Below are 17,494 nucleotides of genomic sequence, written 5' to 3'. Positions count from 1 at the left end.
AGCGGCGCGGAGCGGAGCGGGCGGCGGTGCGGGCTGCGGTACCACCAGCAGCGGCGGCTCTGCGGGGCCGCGCCGGTGAGCGCCGGCCCGGGGGGCTCGGGGGGCGGAACCGGGCACGATCCGGGCGGGCCGCACCCGCCTGACCCCCCCGCTCCGCCTCATCTCCCCGCAGGTCTCGGCCACCCCCGGACTCCCCTCCGGCTCTGCCCGTCCCTCCGCCTCCCTCCCCCCCATCCCCTTTTTTTTTTATTTTGCCGCCCCCCCCTCATTTCTCCCAGCAACGCCGCCCCCCGCTCCCCCCCGCAGCAAGATGGTGCAGAAGAAATCAGAGATCCCGGGATTCCACCGCTCCTTCAAGGTAAGGGGGTGCTCCCCGCCCCACCGGGATGCTCTGGGGGGCTCTGGGGCCGGGCTGTGCCCGCATCGCTGCATCCCCTGCCCGGGAATGGAGGGGCCCGGCCGCTTTCTGCCCCACCCCCGACACCCCCAAACTGAGGAGCTCCGGGGGTGCTGCCCCCAAACCGTGCGGGGGGACCCCCCTGTCCCCCCGTGCCGGAGGTCGCGGTGCTCCCGGGGATGGCTCAGTGTCTCCCCCCATGCCTCGGGTGGGCGCTGCGATGCTGCAGCTCCCGCGGGGATCCCCCGTGGCTGCCTTGGCTGCACTTTCCCCCCTCTCAGCTGTACCCCCTCGTCCTGGTCCGGCTGCGATGTGGGGGCGGTCTCGGGGCTCACCAGGCCCGGCCCGGTGGGACCGGGCCAGGCTCGATCCCCCCTGCCCCGGGATGCCCTGGGCACCCCAAACCCGAGCCCGTCACCCCCCGGTCCCACCTGCCGCTCTCACCTCGGGGGGTGCGGGGGGTCCCTGTGCTCCCGCTCCATTCGCTTCCCCCCTTCCCGAGCCGCCCCCTGGCTGTGGCTTGGGGGGTTCTTTGTTCGGTTTCGCTCCAGCTCCGGGGTGCGAGGGGTGCCCCTAACGCGCCCCTCCTGGCGGTGCCCCCCGCTCCCGCTCGGGTGGCCTCTGCCCGGGGTCTGTGTCCCCCCGCGGTGGCCGGGGAGGGAGGCGGGGGGGACACCTCGGCTGTGCTGATGGAGCCCGTGCGCAGCCTCCCATCCCCCAGACCTTTGTGTGGCAGTGCTGCGGCAGCTGGCAGGGTCCCCCGGCCCCCTCTTGCCTCCCCAGTGCCCCCCCGTGCTTCCCCTGCCCTCCGTGTCCCTCCCGGAGGCCCCGAGCCCCCCATCCTGCCGCGGCTCGTCCCGGGGGGCAGCAGCTGCGGGGCGATGCTGAGCTCCCCAAATCCAGGGTTTGAGGGGGAGGAAAGCTGGGAAAATGCAGCACGGGAGAGTTTTGGTCCCGGAGATCCAGAGTGGTGCTTGGTGCTGGGTGCTCCTGCTGTGATCCTGCCCCCCCCGTTCCGCTGGGGACCCCCGGCCCCCCCAGGGCTGCAGTAAACAGGAGCCTTCTGGGTGTTTCTGCCGGTGGCCGGGGTTGGCCGTGCTGGGGCTGGCAGCCGGCCCGGGCACCGGGCGGGTTTGGGAACGCCGCTGGAGCTGCCACCTCCACCCAAACAGATTTCATAATCCTGGGGAGGAGGGGGCCCTTTCGCCCCTAGCGCTGCCCCGTCCCACGGGTGGCTCAGGGGAGCAGGAGGCAGAGGGTCCCCATGTCCCTTCGGGTGCCACTGGGGTTCAGCATGGGGGAAGGAGCCGGTCCATGCCCTCCATGGATCCCGGGGTGCAGGAGGGTTTGGAGTGAGGCTGATCCTGCCAGGCCGGGTCGGGGGTGTCCTGCAGCCTGGTGTACACCATGTCCACAGAGCTGGCTCCAGCCACTGTGACCTTGCAGGGAGCTGGGAGGACATGCAGGGGTGGCTCTGGAGCCTGTCTTGCCCTGTGACTTCTCTTCCTCCCCCTCCTACCTCACCGTGGTTCAGGTTTGGGTGGAGATTTGGGGTTGGGTTGGTGTGGGTGGCTGCGGTCCCTCTCATCATCCCCCATGTGCTGGCCTGGGGCTGGCTGGAGGAGTGACCCTGCAGCACCATCCCCATCAGGAGATGTGGTCAAAGCCTTCCTCCTCATCCTCTGGCTCTCCCTGGAGCTCTGCTGTGTCCCACCATGGGCTGGTGTCCTGCACCATGGGGCAGTGAGCAGAATGTGTCCCAGCAGCTGGAGCATGCTGGGCTCAGGGTGGCAGCTGGTGGTGGCTGATCCAGCAGCTGCCACCTCACTCCTGCTCTTGGCTCCCACAGGGGCAAAACCCTTTCGACCTGGAGTTCGACCAGTCCAACCACCTGGAGCCCGTCTTCAACTTCGAGTGCCCGCCCCGTCCCGGTGAGTCCCGGCTGCTCCTCAGGGGCTCCCTCCCAGCAGGATCCTCCCTCCCTTCCTGCCCCTGGGATCTGGGCCTGAGGGCTTTGGGGCAGCCCTGGCAGTGCTGTGGGTGGACAGGGATGGCTGACACTGACACTGCTGGCTTTGCTCTGGCACAGACATGCCTTCAAGTCAACCCATCGACATCCCTGATGCCAAGAAAAGGAACAAGAAGAAGAAGCGCTGCAGAGCCACCGACAGCTTCTCGGGCAGGTTCGAAGGTGAGTGCGGCTGCTCAGGGACCCTGCGGCAGGGCTGGGCCCTCCTGGTGTCCCCAGGCTGTGCACAGTGGGGCTGCAGCTCAGGTGACCTCTCCCCTGGCAGATGTTTACCAGCTGCAGGAGGAGGTGCTGGGAGAAGGGGCCCACGCCAGAGTGCAGTCTTGCGTGAACCTCATCACCAACAAGGAGTACGCGGTGAAGGTAAAGCTCCCCTGCTGGGGCTGCAGGGCTGCTGTCCTCCCATCCCTGCCTCAGTTTCCATTCTGCCCTCCCCTCCTGGGGCTCTCCCAGCCCCCAGGACCATCAGTGCTGGCTCAGGACTGCGGCTTTATGGGCTGGAGGGAAGGGAGAGGGGCAGGGATGCAGCAGTGCTGGGCTGTGATGGTGGCACACCGACCTCTGCCACCACCCAGCTCGGGCTCCTCGGTGACCCCCCCTTAGCCACGCTCCTCTCTCTGTCAATGGGGGCAGGCCAGAGATTAAATTAACACTCAGGATGTGTCTGAAGGCTTGGGCAGGGTGGTGCTGGCAGGGTGGTCAGCTCCTGCTCACTCCAGGGAGGTGTCTCTCATGTGGGTGCTGGAGGGGATTAGGGTGAGCTTTTGGGGTCAGGGATGGTGGTCCTGTGGCCCCGCACCCCACAGACTCCGAGCCATGGCACGGGGGCTCTGGGATGGGCCCTTTGTGCCAAATGCAGCCAAATGCTGGGGGAGCTTTGCCTCCCCCATCGCTCCATGGGGGCCTTTGGGTGCCCCAGAGGAGAAGCTGAGGCAGCAGGGAGGGCCGTGCTGGTGGAGCGCTCTGCGTGCCCCAAAGGGCAATGACAGCACCCATCCATGTGCCCTCCCCACCGTGTGGGGTGTCCCCCTGCCCACCCTTGGCACGGGCAGCGAGCCCCGCCGTGCCAGCGCCCAGTGGGGCATAGGGCCCTGTGCTGCTCCAGCGTCACATGGAGCTCTGCTGGCCCCGGCCCCGGAGGGAGCGGCTTGGCACGGCGCTGCCGCTTGGCACCGGCGCCGGGAACAGCCTGTTCTGCTGCCGGAGCCCCGCCCGGCCCCGCGGTCCCCGCGCCGGAGGGGCAGCGGTGCCCGGCCCCTCCCTGGCAGCGCTCAGCCTCCCCCTCTCGGCCTTCCAGATCATCGAGAAGCGCCTGGGACACATCCGGAGCAGGGTTTTCCGGGAGGTGGAGATGCTCTATCAGTGCCAGGGACACAGGTACGGGGGGCATCCCCCACGGTGGGCACCGGGAGTGGGCTGGGACCCGATGCTGATGCTTGTGACACCCATGGGAGGCAGCCAGCCCGCCCTGTGCCCCACGCTCCCTCCCCCTGACCCCGCTGGCCGTGGTGGGGCATCCCCAGGGGACGTTCCTGGTTTGCCATGACGGCAGGGCCTCGGTGGCCAAGCTGGAGCCGAGCCGAGCCCCTGCTGTGCGGGGCGGGCCAGGAGGGGCTGTGAGCAATTAGGGAGGAGCGAGCCGGGCGCTGCGAGCCCCTCTCCCTCCTGGAATTCGGCCAGGGGGGCCCTGGCCGTGTGGTTTCAATCACTGCAAGCCCAGTTTTCCCATCCCACATCCCTGCCGGGGTCCTGTGCTGGATGGGGCTGTGGGGGGAACCCCAGGAGGTGTTTGGGGGGATGCTGGACTGACGCCATGGTCCCTGCAGAAATGTGCTGGAGCTGATTGAGTTCTTCGAGGAGGAGGAGAGGTTTTACCTGGTGTTTGAGAAGATGAGGGGAGGTGAGTGCAGCCCCGGGGTGGGGGGATCTGGGGCAGCAGGACCCCCACGAGCCCCAGCTCTGCTCTCACCTGGCCACAGGCTCCATCCTGACCCACATCCACCGGAGACGCCACTTCAACGAGCTGGAGGCCAGCGTGGTGGTGCAGGATATCGCCAGCGCCCTGCACTTCCTGCACAACAAAGGTGAGCTGGGACGCCCCAGGTGCCACCAAGGACACCCTGGGGTGCGCTGGGCCCTCCCGGGGGTGTCACTGCCTCCCCCCATCCTCCTGCCCAGGGGACAGTGCCCGTCCCAGCACGCAGGGTCAGGCCCAGCTGCATCACAAGGCTTTTTGTGGTGCAGATCCTGTTCTTCCAGTTTGGTTGGGATTCGGGGCCAGCAGCAAATTTTGCCTTTTGCTAGGGTGCAGGCAGTGATTTGGGGTGGGGAGGGAGGGGTCCCTGTGCCACCCCCAGACTTGACACTATAGCAGTTCTTGTAGGAGGGGGATTTTTACCCTCATTGGCTCTTTTGCCCCCAGGGATTGCACACAGGGATCTGAAACCAGAAAATATCCTGTGTGAGAGCCCAGACCAGGTGAGCGGGGAGCAGCCAGGGTGGGTGCAGGGTGTGCTGCCTGGGGTGGGGGGTGATTCTTCAGGTGGGGGGGTGCAGGAGGGTCCTGCCAGGGACACACACACATACACACACCAGGTCCTGCCAGGGACACACACACCCCCATATGCCGCCGCACAGCGTGGTGTGAAGCACGACACAACCTGGCATTGAGCAGCTGTGGCCTGAAAACACGGCTGTGGTCCCCGGGGGCTGCCGGCTGTGGTTCCTGCAGGATGCTGGGGGGTCACCGACCACTCCTTCCCCTCTGTCCCCAGGTCTCCCCAGTGAAGATCTGCGACTTTGACCTGGGAAGTGGCATCAAACTGAACGGCGACTGCTCCCCCATCTCCACTCCGGAGCTGCTCACCCCGGTAGGCGTGCGAGCCCCCCACATTGTGGGGTTCCCGGAGCAGGGAATGGAGCAGGGCCCTGCACGGACACCCCCCGCTCGCCGCTGCTGTCGCTGATGCAGCGTGTCCCCCGTCCCCCCCCGCCGCGGCAGGCGAGATGCGGTTACATAACGCGGGGGGGCCGGGGGCTGGCGCAGCGCCCGGGCTGCCGTGAGCCTTAGCAACAACAGCCCGAGCTCGCCGAGCCTGCCGGGAGAACTGGGTCAGCAGCACCGGGCTGGGGGCCGCGGCTCCCCGTTCGTGGGCGAGGGAGAGGGGCTGAGGCTCCGCGGTGCGGGGTGGGCAGCCCGAGAGCTCTGGGGTGTCCCCGTGTCGCACAGATGCCATCCCCCGCACAAAGCCGCGCTGCCCTTATCGCCAGCCGCAGGTGCCCCCCTCCCGTGCGGAGTATCGCCCTGCAGCCCGGGTTTTGGGGTGCGATCGTGCCGGGGAGGGCAGAGCTGAGCCCGTGCGGGGCGGACAACAGCCAGGACACCCCAGCCCCTCCTTCCTCCGCGAACGCCTCCTCCTGGGCGGGTCCGAGTTCGGGGGTGTCCCGAGTTTCCCCGTTCTCAGCCGGGATCGGGCTGCGGGGTTGTTTTCCTGCGGTGCCATCAGCTGCTGGGGCCGGCCCCTCGTCGGGAGGCCTCTCTCGTTACGGGCCGATTATCTGCTGGCTGCAGCTCTTTTCTGCCCTGGTCACGGGGCCTGTGTGGGCTGCGGGTCATGCGCTGGAAAGCCCCAGAGTCCCTGGAGCGATAGGGGAATGGGGCCGCTGAGCTCGGCCTCTCCTGTACAGGGTTAACTCCTCCCGCCCCGGATCCTGCGCAGCGGCTCCGCCCGTGCCGGCCCGGGGAGCAGGAACAGGCACGGCAGGCTCGTCCCACCGAGTCCCGTGGCCGCTCCCAGGCGCTGGGGCTGTCCCGCCGAGCCGGTTGGGTGGTGACAATGCTGTGGGGCCTGTGGGTCCGGCTGTGCTGCGCTGTGGGGGTTGCACCCTTTAGGCTTTATTATTTTTTTCCTTCGGGGTGGCAGCTGCTGTTGGGTGACCACAGAGATGCGGCTCTGTGGCATCCTCTGTGGTGGGAAACCCAGCAGGGTGATGTGGCAGGAGCAAAGCTGGGGGGCACCTTCCATTCAGAGGTGCAGCCCCGGAGATCTGGCAGGACCCTCTGCCCCATCTGTCCCCACCCTTGAGGCTCACCCCGCCTGTCCCCACAGTGTGGCTCAGCCGAGTACATGGCCCCAGAGGTGGTGGAAGCCTTCAACGAGGAGGCCTCAATCTATGACAAGCGCTGTGACCTGTGGAGCCTGGGTGTCATCCTGTACATCATGTTGAGTGGGTACCCCCCCTTTGTGGGCCACTGCGGCTCTGACTGCGGCTGGGACCGGGGTGAGGCGTGCCACACCTGCCAGGTGAGGAGGACACCCAGCAGCACCCACACCCACCCACAGTTTGGCTGCCGCACTCCTGGCTGAGGCCCTGTTGTTTCTCCCCCTGCTCAGAACATGCTCTTTGAGAGCATCCAGGAGGGGAAGTATGAGTTTCCTGACAAGGACTGGGCACACATCTCCTTTGGAGCCAAAGACCTCATTTCCAAGCTGCTGGTGAGAGATGCCAAGAAGCGGCTCAGCGCAGCCCAGGTCCTGGAGCACCCCTGGGTGCAGGGGGTGAGTGTTGATGTCCATGTTGATGTCCCCTCCCCACTCTCTGCTCCCAAAATCTGAGGTGGGGAACACCTGTCTGCACAATCCTGGCTCTGACTGGCTGCATTTTGTTGCAGTGTGCCCCGGACAATACCCTGCCAACCCCCATCATCCTGCAGAGGTGAGTGTGGGCTCCAGCCCCCTGAATCCTGACTCCACTCCTCAGCACTGCTGTCTGTTCCTTCTGCTTTTTGGGGGCTCTGCCACGACTCTGTGTCTGGGCAGCTTTGCCACTTAGGGTTTGAGTTTTGGTGTCTGACCAGTCTGGCATGGCCAGCATGTGAGGAGGGACACCTGGATGTTTGATCCCAACCTCCCTGCAGCCCCCCACACCCCCCTGATCCGTGCCTCCCCTGCAGGAACAGCAGTGCCAAAGAGCTCACCTCCTTTGCTGCTGAGGCCATCGCTGTCAACCGCCAGCTGACACGGCATGATGAGGACGAGGAGGAAGAGGCGGAGGAGGAAGCACGACCCATCATCATCAAAGCTACCTCACGGGCCATGCAGCTCTCCCCTCCCTCTGAGTCCAAGCTGGCCAAGCGGCGGCAGAAGAGCAGCCTGGCCAAGGCAGTGGCCTCTGGGCAGCACCTGGTGGCCCCGCTGGTCCTGGTGGCCGACCAAGCCTGAGTGGTGCCCCTCACACCTGCTGTACCCCATGTCCCCCCTTCTCCTCCTTTCTCTCTTCCCCTTTCCCTCCCTGACCCCACCGTTTCTGGCTAGTGACAAGATCAGGACTCCTCCCTGTGGCTGGTTTCCAAGGTTTTGCTGATCTTGTAGGTCTGGGGGTGGGAGGGTTTGTTTAAGATTTTTTTTTTTTTTTAAGGTGTTAAATCAAGTGTGAGGTTGCTTCACCCAGGGCACACTCAAGGACATCTGACAGACACACGGACTTTTGTTTCCCAGCTCTTGGTTTCTCCTCTGACATTTTTCCCCCTCCCTGACACCAAAGGACTCTTTGTATCCGCGGCTGCTTTGACGATTTCAGCTCATTTCATACTGTGAACAAAAGACCCTCGGTCGCGTTTTCAACAACGGGAGTTGCGTTTTAACCTCGTCCCTCCCCTCGGAGCTGCAGGTTTTTCTCCTTGTTGGGGTAGATCCCACAAAAACCCATTCCTGGGGGTCTGGGAGGCGTGGGGAGCCCCTCTGTCCTGTGCTTGGGGGTGTCCCCAGCTCAGCTCCAGGGGGACACAGTGCAGGGAACAGCTCGGGCTGGGGAGAGACGGTGCCAGCAAGGGAGCAGCGCCCAACCCACCTTCTCTCCTCGGCATCCTGCTTCCAGAATAAGCTATTCACCCCTTTTCTTTTTGCCCCTTTTTTTTTTTCCTTTCCTTTTTAATTACTGTTGGTTTTAAACTGCCAGCTGTGCTTCTCTACAGGGCACAGAGAGATGTCTTCCTTTCCTCCCACGCTCCGGCTGGTGGCTCCCCATGGGCATCCAGGGCTGTGCTCTTGTGCCAGGTCAGGTGTTGCACCCTGGGTTTTGGAAGGGCTGGTGGCTGTGCCCCTGGGGAAATGCATGGGGGATGAGGTGTTCAGGGTGGCCAGAGCAGCCAGAAACACTCTCTGGGAGTTGTGTGCTCTGTGCAAAGCAAGGACCCCCTTAAAGAGCATCAGGACCTGCTGCAGGACAGTGAGACCTGCCATGGCTTCAGGCTGGCCCCGAGGCTGCCGTGGCAGGAGGGTTGGGGGGCACAGAGGGTGCCCAATGCCCCGGGGGTGCCAGTGGGTGAGCAGTCAGGCTAGTGGCAGCACCCAAAGGCCAGGGCACAGGGGAGCAGCCTGGGGACAGCTCGGGATGCAGGGCTGGAAGGTTTGGGGTCAGAGCAGCAGGGTGTTCACAGCGCTGGTGTGGGTGGTCATGCACGTGCATCCCTGCTCACGTGTGTTCAGCCATGCACGGCGTTGCCCTTTCCTTGGAGTTTGTTTGGGGTGGGAAGGACTCGGGATGCTGAGTTGGGGCGAGGCCCTTGGCTGATTTCTGGGTCTGTCCAGGGGAGCTCGGGGCCACACCAGCCTCCAGATCCCCCTGACACCCCCTGCTCCCTGCCACAGGCACTGCTTGGGGTTGTGCCACCAAGCTGTGCCTGCTGCCAGCCCCCATCCCCCTGGGAAGGCAGTGCCCCCTTCACACCTTCCTCCTGTCCCTTCTGACTCAGTGCTTTGAGCTTTATATTTTGCAAAAGCAGCCTCGGCCCATCGTGTGCACAGGTGAGGGTTTGGGAGCTCTGAGCTGGGGAACAGACTTCCCTGGGTCTTCAGCTGAAGACAGTCGCTGTCTCTGGAAAAAAAAAAAAAGAAAAGAAAGTTCTCCTTTTTATTTTAAGACTGCTGACAGCAATACTATGCAATATATGTTGTTTTTTGTTTCAGGGAGGTGTGTGTGTTATCTTGGGAGATGATGATCTCGGGTGTTGATGGAGTTTAGGGCAGGGGCCATCTTCTCTCACCCTTCCCAGCCTTTCTGCTGCCCCAGGGGGGCTGGGGAGGGTGACGCCATCCCCATCCCACCCCCAAAACTGCCTCACACTTGTGATCTCCCTCTCCCCTGTGTGTCCCCAGTCCCACTGTGCTGGGTGGGGAGGAGCAAGGCAGTGGTGAGGGGAGAACCTCCCCGCAGGCACCCGGACACCCTGGAGAGGCCTCCTTTAACAGAGAGAAAAAAAAAAATCCATCTTGATTGTACGTTGTTACTTTTTATAGCTTATTTTGTTTTATCAGTTGTAGATAATTCCTTGTTGTCTTATATTAAGAAATACTTGAATGATGTACAGTACGCGATGCCTTGAGCTGGTATTGTGAAGCTATCGTTGATGCTGCACGCTGCAGCCTTTTTTTAAAAAACAAAAAAAATCATGGGAAGGGGATGGCAGGGGGATGTCTCCAAAATTTATCTGTCCCCCGTGCTGCTTTTGTTGGCAAACTGAGTTTCCCCTTTTTCCCCACGCGTAAGAGCGATCTCTTTTATATCTCTATATATAAATACACCACACACTCTGGGGAAGGCCTGGGTGACCCTGCCTGTGTCCCGTGGGTGTCCTCGGCCGGGGATGTGCAGCCAGGAGATGCTGTGGGAGTTTGTGGGACTTGGAGGAGGTGCTGGGAGCATCCGAGCTCGGCCTGGGCTCGGCTTTGCATTTCGGGTGGGGTTTGGTGTGGCCCCGGCGCTCCCGGCGTGGTACTGGGGGTGACCTCAGGTCTGTGCATTGGTAGAGAATCTTTAAATGCCTCTAGAGCTGGGATGGACTGGAAAACCTCCAGCCTGGCTGGTGGCAGCGCTGGGCACCCACCCTGGCAGGGCAGGCATGGCTGGGGACACCCTTGTGCCAGGGCCAGGCGTCCCCTCCCCGCTGCCAGCACCGCTCCCGGGGCGGTTTCCAGACAGATGCTCCCGTGGTCCAGCACCAGCGACCCCAGCACCCTTCTTCCTCCTCTTCCTCTTTCCAAACTTTCCCCCCCATAGAGCATCTATCTTGGAAACCAACTTCAAAAATATTTTTTTTTTTTTTAAGCTGGAAATGTTAAGTGTTTTTGCTTCCTCCCCTTCCCCCCCACCCTTCCTCCAGCCAACTAACTCGACTTAGAACTGGTTAGAAATGTTTACTGTGAAGCTAACTCTTTTTTATCAAACCAGGAGAAACTTTCTCCACTTTACAATTGATGAAGACTGCCAAAGCTGGTTCAACAAGAGTCACGTTAACGCACTGTTGGTTTGCGCAACAGCGGCCTCTGCTCAGTGGCTGGCTGGGAAATTAAAATGAAAATATAAAAAAAACAAAAAAAAGACAAAAAAACAAAAACAAAAAAAGAAAAAAAAAACAAACACACAAAAAGAAGCACTTTACTGTATGTACCAGGTGATCTGATACAGCTGAATTGAAGTTTTCCTTTATAACAATTGTTGATGCCAGAATTTTGTATTCTGTTTTGTAAGAATTTAATAAAAATGCATTGAGACCTATATGGTGGGCAGGTGGCTGTGGCAGGTGGGGCATGTTGGATGGATGGGGGGGGTTGGGGAATTGGGTGTTGCTCTGTTCAGGGGCTCCTCTCCCCATAATCCTTCCCAGCTCTCACTTGTTCCTTCCCAGCTCTCACTTGTTCCTTCCCAGCTCTCACTTGTTCTTCCCAGCCTGCTGCTGGCCCAGGGGGTGGGAGTGTGGCTGGGGTGGGAGGCCAGGAATAGGGGCTGGCAGAGGCTCAGCCCTGACTCACTTGTCCCAGTGGATGGTGTGATCCTACAATCCCAATGGGAGCTGGAGGTCAGGGGCAGGGCTCTGCTCCCTGCCAGCTGCACCCAGTGGCCTCGGGCCTGCCCTGCCACCCCCAGAGACACTCCTGGCACATCCCCCTCACCCTCCATGGCTCAGGGGGCAGAGGGGGACACTGAGGCAAGAGGAAAGTGTGGTGGGATAGGGAAGGCAGTGGGGACTGGAGGCTGGGGATCAGGGTGTGGGAAAAAGGCTGTAGGGGCCCTGCTCAGCTTTCTTACATGGACAAGGCAAGACCTTGTGGAATTTAAAATAAAAATTTAAAATCCTGACTTCTCCAGCCCTGCTGCTGTGCTGGAAGATGGAGATGGATTCCTCTGGATCTTATTGCCATGGTGCTGCTGCCCTGGCAGAACCCCATCCATGGCACCCCAGCTTTGGGGAATGGGCTGTGGGCTCTGCCATGGGCCAGCTGCTGCTCCCAGCTCTGAGAATCCAGGCTCACTGCTTGGTAAATGCTGCAGCTGCTCCTTGCAGCATCTGGATCAGGAAGTCTCCCTTCCCTGGCTGTTCCAGGATGGCATGTGGTGAGAACAGAGCTGGGGTTCCCTCCGTGCTGAGGATGAGGAGCATGTCCCATCCCGTGGTGCTGTCCCTGCCCCTGTTGAACAAAGCCATTGCTCCCTCCTGCATTCTGGGGCCAGCTGGTGACCCTGGACATTTTAGGAGTATCCAGCTCTTGGCTCTTCTTCCTCTCTTGCATGTTGTTTTACCATCATTGGGCCCTCAGCTGCGTGCTTCAGAAATCTTTCCTCTCCTGCCTTTTGCTCAAGAGGTGTCCTGCAGACAATCCTCCTTCCAAGATTCCAGCTGGATCCCAGACAGGTGTGTCAAAGGATCCAGCTGGATCCCAGACAGGTGTGCAGCTTTGCTGCAGAGGTTGGTTTAACTTTAAATCTCTGAAATTCCTTCATATGGTCCCTCTTCTCCCCCTTCCCCAGTTTCCCCAAGCCCAGAAAGCGCCTGGCAGTTGGAAACCATTCCTGAGCACGTGCAGAGAAGGGCAGCTCTGAAAATAACCCAGTGCTGGGTTAAAATAACCTGTGCTGCTCTGGTGCCTGAGCACCAGCCCAAAATAGGCTCCGCCGGGATCAGGGCGCTATAAATACCCTGGTGTGGATTTGCCTTGGAGAAAAGCCCCACAGCAGGAGCAGCACCCACGCTGGCCCACAGGGAAGGGGCCACTGCAGAGCCCCAGGGTGGCCTGGCTGATGGAGGGGGTCAGCCAGGCTTTGGGTGACGTGGTGGCTTTGTGCCACCCCCCTGGCTTCAGGATTTAACAGAGCCATCAGGTCATGGCCGGATCTGAGTGGCTGCAGCACTGGTGGGGTCACATCTGCCTTCAGCCCAGGGCACTGAGGCACCTGGGCAGGAGCAAAGATGAAGTGTCCTCAGTGTTTTGGGTCTGAGCCTGGCTCTGCTGGTGACAAATGATGACCTGGGTGATTAGCCAACATTTTGATCCAATGTCTGCCCAAAAAACCACCCTGGAGTGAGTAACACACATTCCCTCAGAGCAGACTGCTCTCCTGAACCACCAGTGAACCCCAAACCCACACTGGGCAATGTGGAGTGGAAGGTGTGAAGTGTGTTTTGATGCAAAACAGCTGCTTTGGATCAAAAAAAAAAAATTCCTTTTTGTGCTTTTGAAATGTTTTCTGGGATGGGGCAGAGACAGAAAGAACTCCGGTGCATTTTGCAGAGCCATGTCTCCTATCCAGGCAACCCAAACCAGCCATCTGGGGTGGTTTTTGGTAGGATGTGCCATTTTTGGTGTGGTTTTGACTGGTGTGTGCAGGTTCTCCCTCTGAGGTCATCTCAGGGAGTGAGTGATGTGCAGAGCCCAGCACCCAGGTCTGGCCCTGCCTGTGTTTCCTGTGGCTGCTCCCTCTGCACTAGGAGCCTGGGTGGCACTGGCACAGCATGGCATGTCTGATTCCTCCACTGTCTGAAGGCCTTGGTCAGCCTTGTTTGTGGTTTTGGATGGTGAAGTGTGAATTTTGGAGAGCCATAGGTGCAGGTCTGGCTTTGCCACAGGATTCCAGCTCTGGGTGGAATTGCACAGACAATGGGAGCTGTGGTCAGTGGGAGCAGAGCAGGGTCAGGTTTTCCCAAAACCCAGGAGAGCTGTGCCCATGGCTGGAGTGGCCCCTGGGCCTCGTCAGTCACCTTCTCACCTGGCTGGAGGTTTAGATCTGGGTTTTGTGCCAAGGCACAGGGATTGGCAGGTCCCACTTTGCCCTCCTCTGGCTCACACCTGGATATCTCTGTCTTTGCCATGCAGTCTCCCTCAGAGCTTCCTACATCCTAAATGCCTCCTTTGAGGTGAGCTGCTCAGCCAGGGGAGAGCTGCATCTGCCTGCCTTTCGCTTGGAGCACACATTTCCAGCTTTTGCTTGGAGCACACATTCTACATGCTTTTTTCTGCCTCCACGAGGTGAAGAAAGGCCAGATGTTCTCTGCTCTCCAACTCTGAGCACTCTGGTGCCACTGGTTTCATTCCAGCTGCTTGTAGCCTTGTGAGACCCTGGATGGGGTCAGCCTTCATCCCACCAGCTGAACCCCAGCTGTGATTTCCCTGCCCAGCATCACTGCTGGGATGAGGCTTTTGCTCACCCTGTGAATGGCCCAGCTAAAACAGCGCTGCCTTTGCCCAGTGCCTGGTCTCTGAAGGAATCTGTTGGCTACCAGACCCAGAAATAATGACGCCGGGCCTTTTATAGGAGTGTTTGTTCCCAGGTTTATTTTTGGGATGGTAAAGTCTCCTGTATGACACTCCTCTTTTTATTCCTCTGGTCTAACACACCCCTGATCACCGTGGGGTTGGTGCTGGGTTGTGCAGCAAACCTGTCAGTCCCATCCCACATGAGTGTCCCACACAGATCTATTATCCCTGAGATCCACGGCTGTGTTTCCTTACACTGGTGCTGAGTTAAGCCTCTGGCTCCTGCCACAACACAAATCACCCTGATTTACTTTACCAAGGGCTGAATAACCAGGATGTGTCAGATGCAGGGTGGCAGGGCTGGCACAGGGAGCATGGCACAGAGCTGGTGGTGCTGGAAGATTTAATGGATGTGGAATCCCTTCCTCAGATGATGGAGAAGCACCGTCCTCCCTGCCAGGCACACCACAGTTTGTGAGGATGAATTTGCTGGGATTTTGGAGCAGTGTTGGAGAAACTCAGCCTCCACCAGCAGCATGGGCTGGGCTGGATGATCCTGCAGCTCCCAGGCAGGGCAGGAACGGATGCAGAATCCCCTCCCCAGGCGATGCAGAAGCACTTGTCCTCCCTGGCAGGCCCAGCACAGTTTGTGAGGATGAATTTGCTGGGATTTTGGAGCAGAGAATGCTGTGTCGAAGAAACTTCAGCCCATGGGCTGGGCTGGATGATCCTGCACGTCCCAGGCAGGGCAGAAACCCCTCAGTGGCACTCCTGGAGCTGGATACGTGTGGGATGGCACAGCCGGTGACCCCCTGGCGCTCGGGACGTGCCTGCAGGCCATTCCTGCCAGCCTTCAGCCGCCTCCAGCCATCCACCGGGCACTGCGGGTCTCCAGCTCCCTCTAATGTTTGCGGCCCGAAAGGAGCACCCGCAAGCAGGACAGGCCTGAGCAGCGAGCCAGGCTGCAGGGCCCCGAGGGAAAAGCGTGACGCTGAAATCTGTGCAAGCAGCTGGGCTAGAAAGGGGGGGAGTGATGCGACGCGGAAATGGTGCTAAAGAGGAAAGGATGCAGCGTTTTAAGAGAGAGTACGGCTGTACTGAATGCCTGGTTATTATTAATAAATGAAAGATTTCACAGGAAAAAGGGTTGTTCCTCTGAAAATTACTATATAGTAATTTTCTAATTAGATACTAATTAGAAAATTAGTATCTAATAGATACTCGAAAATGCTGTGTTTCCAGCCCTGGAAGTGTTCAAAAAAATGTGGTGACATGGCTTATTGGTGAACATGGGGGTGATGCTGGACTTGATCTTAAAAGCGTTTTCTTATATTAATGATTCTATGGTTCTGTGATTTTAAAGGCTCCTACTCATTCCTGCCTACCCTGAGACTGTTAGGACAAGAGCTCTGCATAGGAGTTTGCCAAACTTGTCCATGTGAAATGCAGCTTTAAAAATGCAGCAGGGAACATGACAGCACAGAATGCAGCAGAAATGGGTATTGATAACACAATACAAAGCCAGGCTGAACTCTCAGTCAAAATCAGTGGAGTAGCAGCACTGCTGTGTCCGGCCATAGTGGCTCATGGGGAGATCGCAGAGCTGTGTGAGGGTCTGGAAGTGTTAAATCCACACAATCCACACAAACAGCACACAACCCACACAAACAGCATGTCTCTGTGTGCCACAGAAGCTGTAACACCAAGGCACAGGAAGCAGAAGGGGCTGCCAGGCCATCTCCCCTCTGACACATGGGCTCACAGACCACACGCCCGCTCCTGCCTGGGTGTGTGTGCAGCACAGATCAGGGGATGGATAACAGAGAGAGGGGGAATGTAATTACCCTGCAAAGAATAAATCACTTTAACGGTTCAGTTACTGAGATCACAGCGAGGCAGTGGCACAGCCTCTTAATTAATCTTCTGCTTTGCAGCCGGCTCCTGCCCCTGCACCATCTCCACCTCACACTGCCTGGCGAGGAGATGCCATCGGTGGGGACAACGCTGGCCAGCAGTTTCTGGCTGAGCAGGTCCAGCAGGAGCAGCAGGGCATGACCAGGTGAGGGATCAGGGTGCTGTGGCTCCCGGGTTTGTGCCTGTGGTGGGCCTGGAAATGGGGTGCTCCAGGCCTGTGTCAGCAGCAGCCAGTAACTCTGATTATTGTGAGGAATTGCTGGGCATGAAGCAAGGGCCTAGGGATGTTGGAGGCCTGGGTCTGCTGCAGAGGAATGGCTGGTGTGTGAGCTCATGAAGGGAAAACCCCCAATTCACCTTCACCTCCACAAGGCCCAAATCCCCCTGGCTCCTCACTGCCAGCACTGACTCCCTTTAGCCCCTAACTCTCAACATCTTCTCTGTAAATTGCACCTCCATTTCTCATCCCTTCACAAACTGCTCTCTGGGCTCCCTCATCCTCCTCAGAATAACCCTTTTCACACGATGCTCCCCTTATCCTTCAAAACTGCCCCTCAGAGATTGCTCCCCTTTGACCCCCTCACACTGCACCTCAGGGAATTGCCATTATCTCCAAACTGGTTCTCAGGGATTGCTTCAGTCACACCCCCACACTGTTCCTCAGGGAACCTTATCCCTCAAAACTGCCCCTCAGGGATTGCTTCCCTCACCCCTGCCCTCCTCATTGCTCCTCGGGAAATCGTTCCCATTTCCCTGCTCCTCCTCCTTCCACTCCAGGGATGTGCCCTCATCCTCCTCAGGGTTCACTCCCTCATCCCGAAAACTGCCCCTCAAGGATTGCTCCTCTTGCTGCCCCTTCCACATCGCTCCTCAGGGAAATGCTCCCTTTTCCTTAAAACTGTCCCTCAGGTTTGGCCCCTCATCATCTTCAGGGATTACTCCTTCATGGATCATTCCTTTATTCCCCTCAGGCATCACTCCCTCATCCCCAAAACTGCCCCTCAAGGATTACTCCTCTTGCCACCCCGTCCATGTAGCTCCTCAGGGAAATGCTCCAAGCCTCAGAACTGTCCCTCATGTTTGGCCCCTCATCATCTTCAGGGATTATTCCCTCATGGATCATCCCTTTATTCTCCTCAGGGATCACCCCCTCATTCCCAAGACCGTCCCTCAGGGACTGACCCTCACTGCCCCAAGGGTCGCCCCCTTTGTCCCCCAGACTGCCCCTCAGGGATAGTCCCCATCCTTTTCAGGGATCAGCCCTTCAGGGATCATCCCTTTACTCTCCCTAAGGGATCGTCCTCTCATCCCCCAAACTGTCTCCAGGGATCGCCCATCAAAACTGCCTTTCTCATTCATCCACACTGGTTCCTCAGGGTCTCATCCCCTCTTGCTCAAAAGTGCCCTTCAGGGATTGCTCCCCTCTGCTGCTTGTCAGGGAAATGCCCCGTTACCCTCAAAAGATCCCTCAGGGATCGCCCCTCAGGCCCCTCAGGGATCGCCCCCTCATCTCTAAAAGTGTTCCTCAGGGATGGACCCTCATCCTGCTCAAGGATCGCCCCCTCAGGGATTATCCCCTCAGGTATCACCCCCTCACTCCCCCTCGCATCGTCCTCCATCCTC

At 59.5% G+C, this 17,494-nt stretch overlaps 1 protein-coding gene across 1 annotated transcript; it reads left to right on the top strand.

The window, feature by feature from the left end:
- On the top strand, positions 1 to 10,995 carry MKNK2 (MAPK interacting serine/threonine kinase 2). Its single transcript, XM_054291055.1, has 14 exons — positions 1 to 75; positions 173 to 358; positions 2,247 to 2,328; positions 2,487 to 2,588; positions 2,692 to 2,789; positions 3,724 to 3,803; positions 4,253 to 4,326; positions 4,406 to 4,510; positions 4,849 to 4,904; positions 5,201 to 5,296; positions 6,536 to 6,730; positions 6,821 to 6,985; positions 7,099 to 7,142; positions 7,381 to 10,995. The coding sequence occupies exons 2-14, from the start codon at positions 311 to 313 to the stop codon at positions 7,646 to 7,648; spliced, it is 1,413 nt and encodes a 470-aa protein (XP_054147030.1). The 5' UTR covers positions 1 to 75; positions 173 to 310; the 3' UTR covers positions 7,649 to 10,995.
- The last annotated feature ends 6,499 nt before the right edge of the window (positions 10,996 to 17,494 follow it).

This window comes from Melozone crissalis, unplaced genomic scaffold (genome assembly GCF_028551555.1).
Source record: "Melozone crissalis strain CALT ecotype California unplaced genomic scaffold, PUWL_Pcris_2 ptg000088l_1, whole genome shotgun sequence".
Taxonomy (NCBI): domain Eukaryota; kingdom Metazoa; phylum Chordata; class Aves; order Passeriformes; family Passerellidae; genus Melozone; species Melozone crissalis.
The sequence above is the reverse complement of the archived record's forward strand: the minus strand, read 5'-3'. Positions and strand labels throughout refer to the sequence as shown.

Excerpts from the sequence above, each read along its gene's own strand:
- MKNK2 (XM_054291055.1), top strand. The coding sequence starts at position 311 with ATGGTGCAGAAGAAATCAGAGATCCCGGGATTCCACCGCTCCTTCAAG. Across the intron at positions 2,589-2,691 it reads CTTCTCGGGCAGGTTCGAAG|ATGTTTACCAGCTGCAGGAG; the intron begins GTGAGTGCGGCT and ends CTCCCCTGGCAG. Across the intron at positions 5,297-6,535 it reads CTCCGGAGCTGCTCACCCCG|TGTGGCTCAGCCGAGTACAT; the intron begins GTAGGCGTGCGA and ends CTGTCCCCACAG.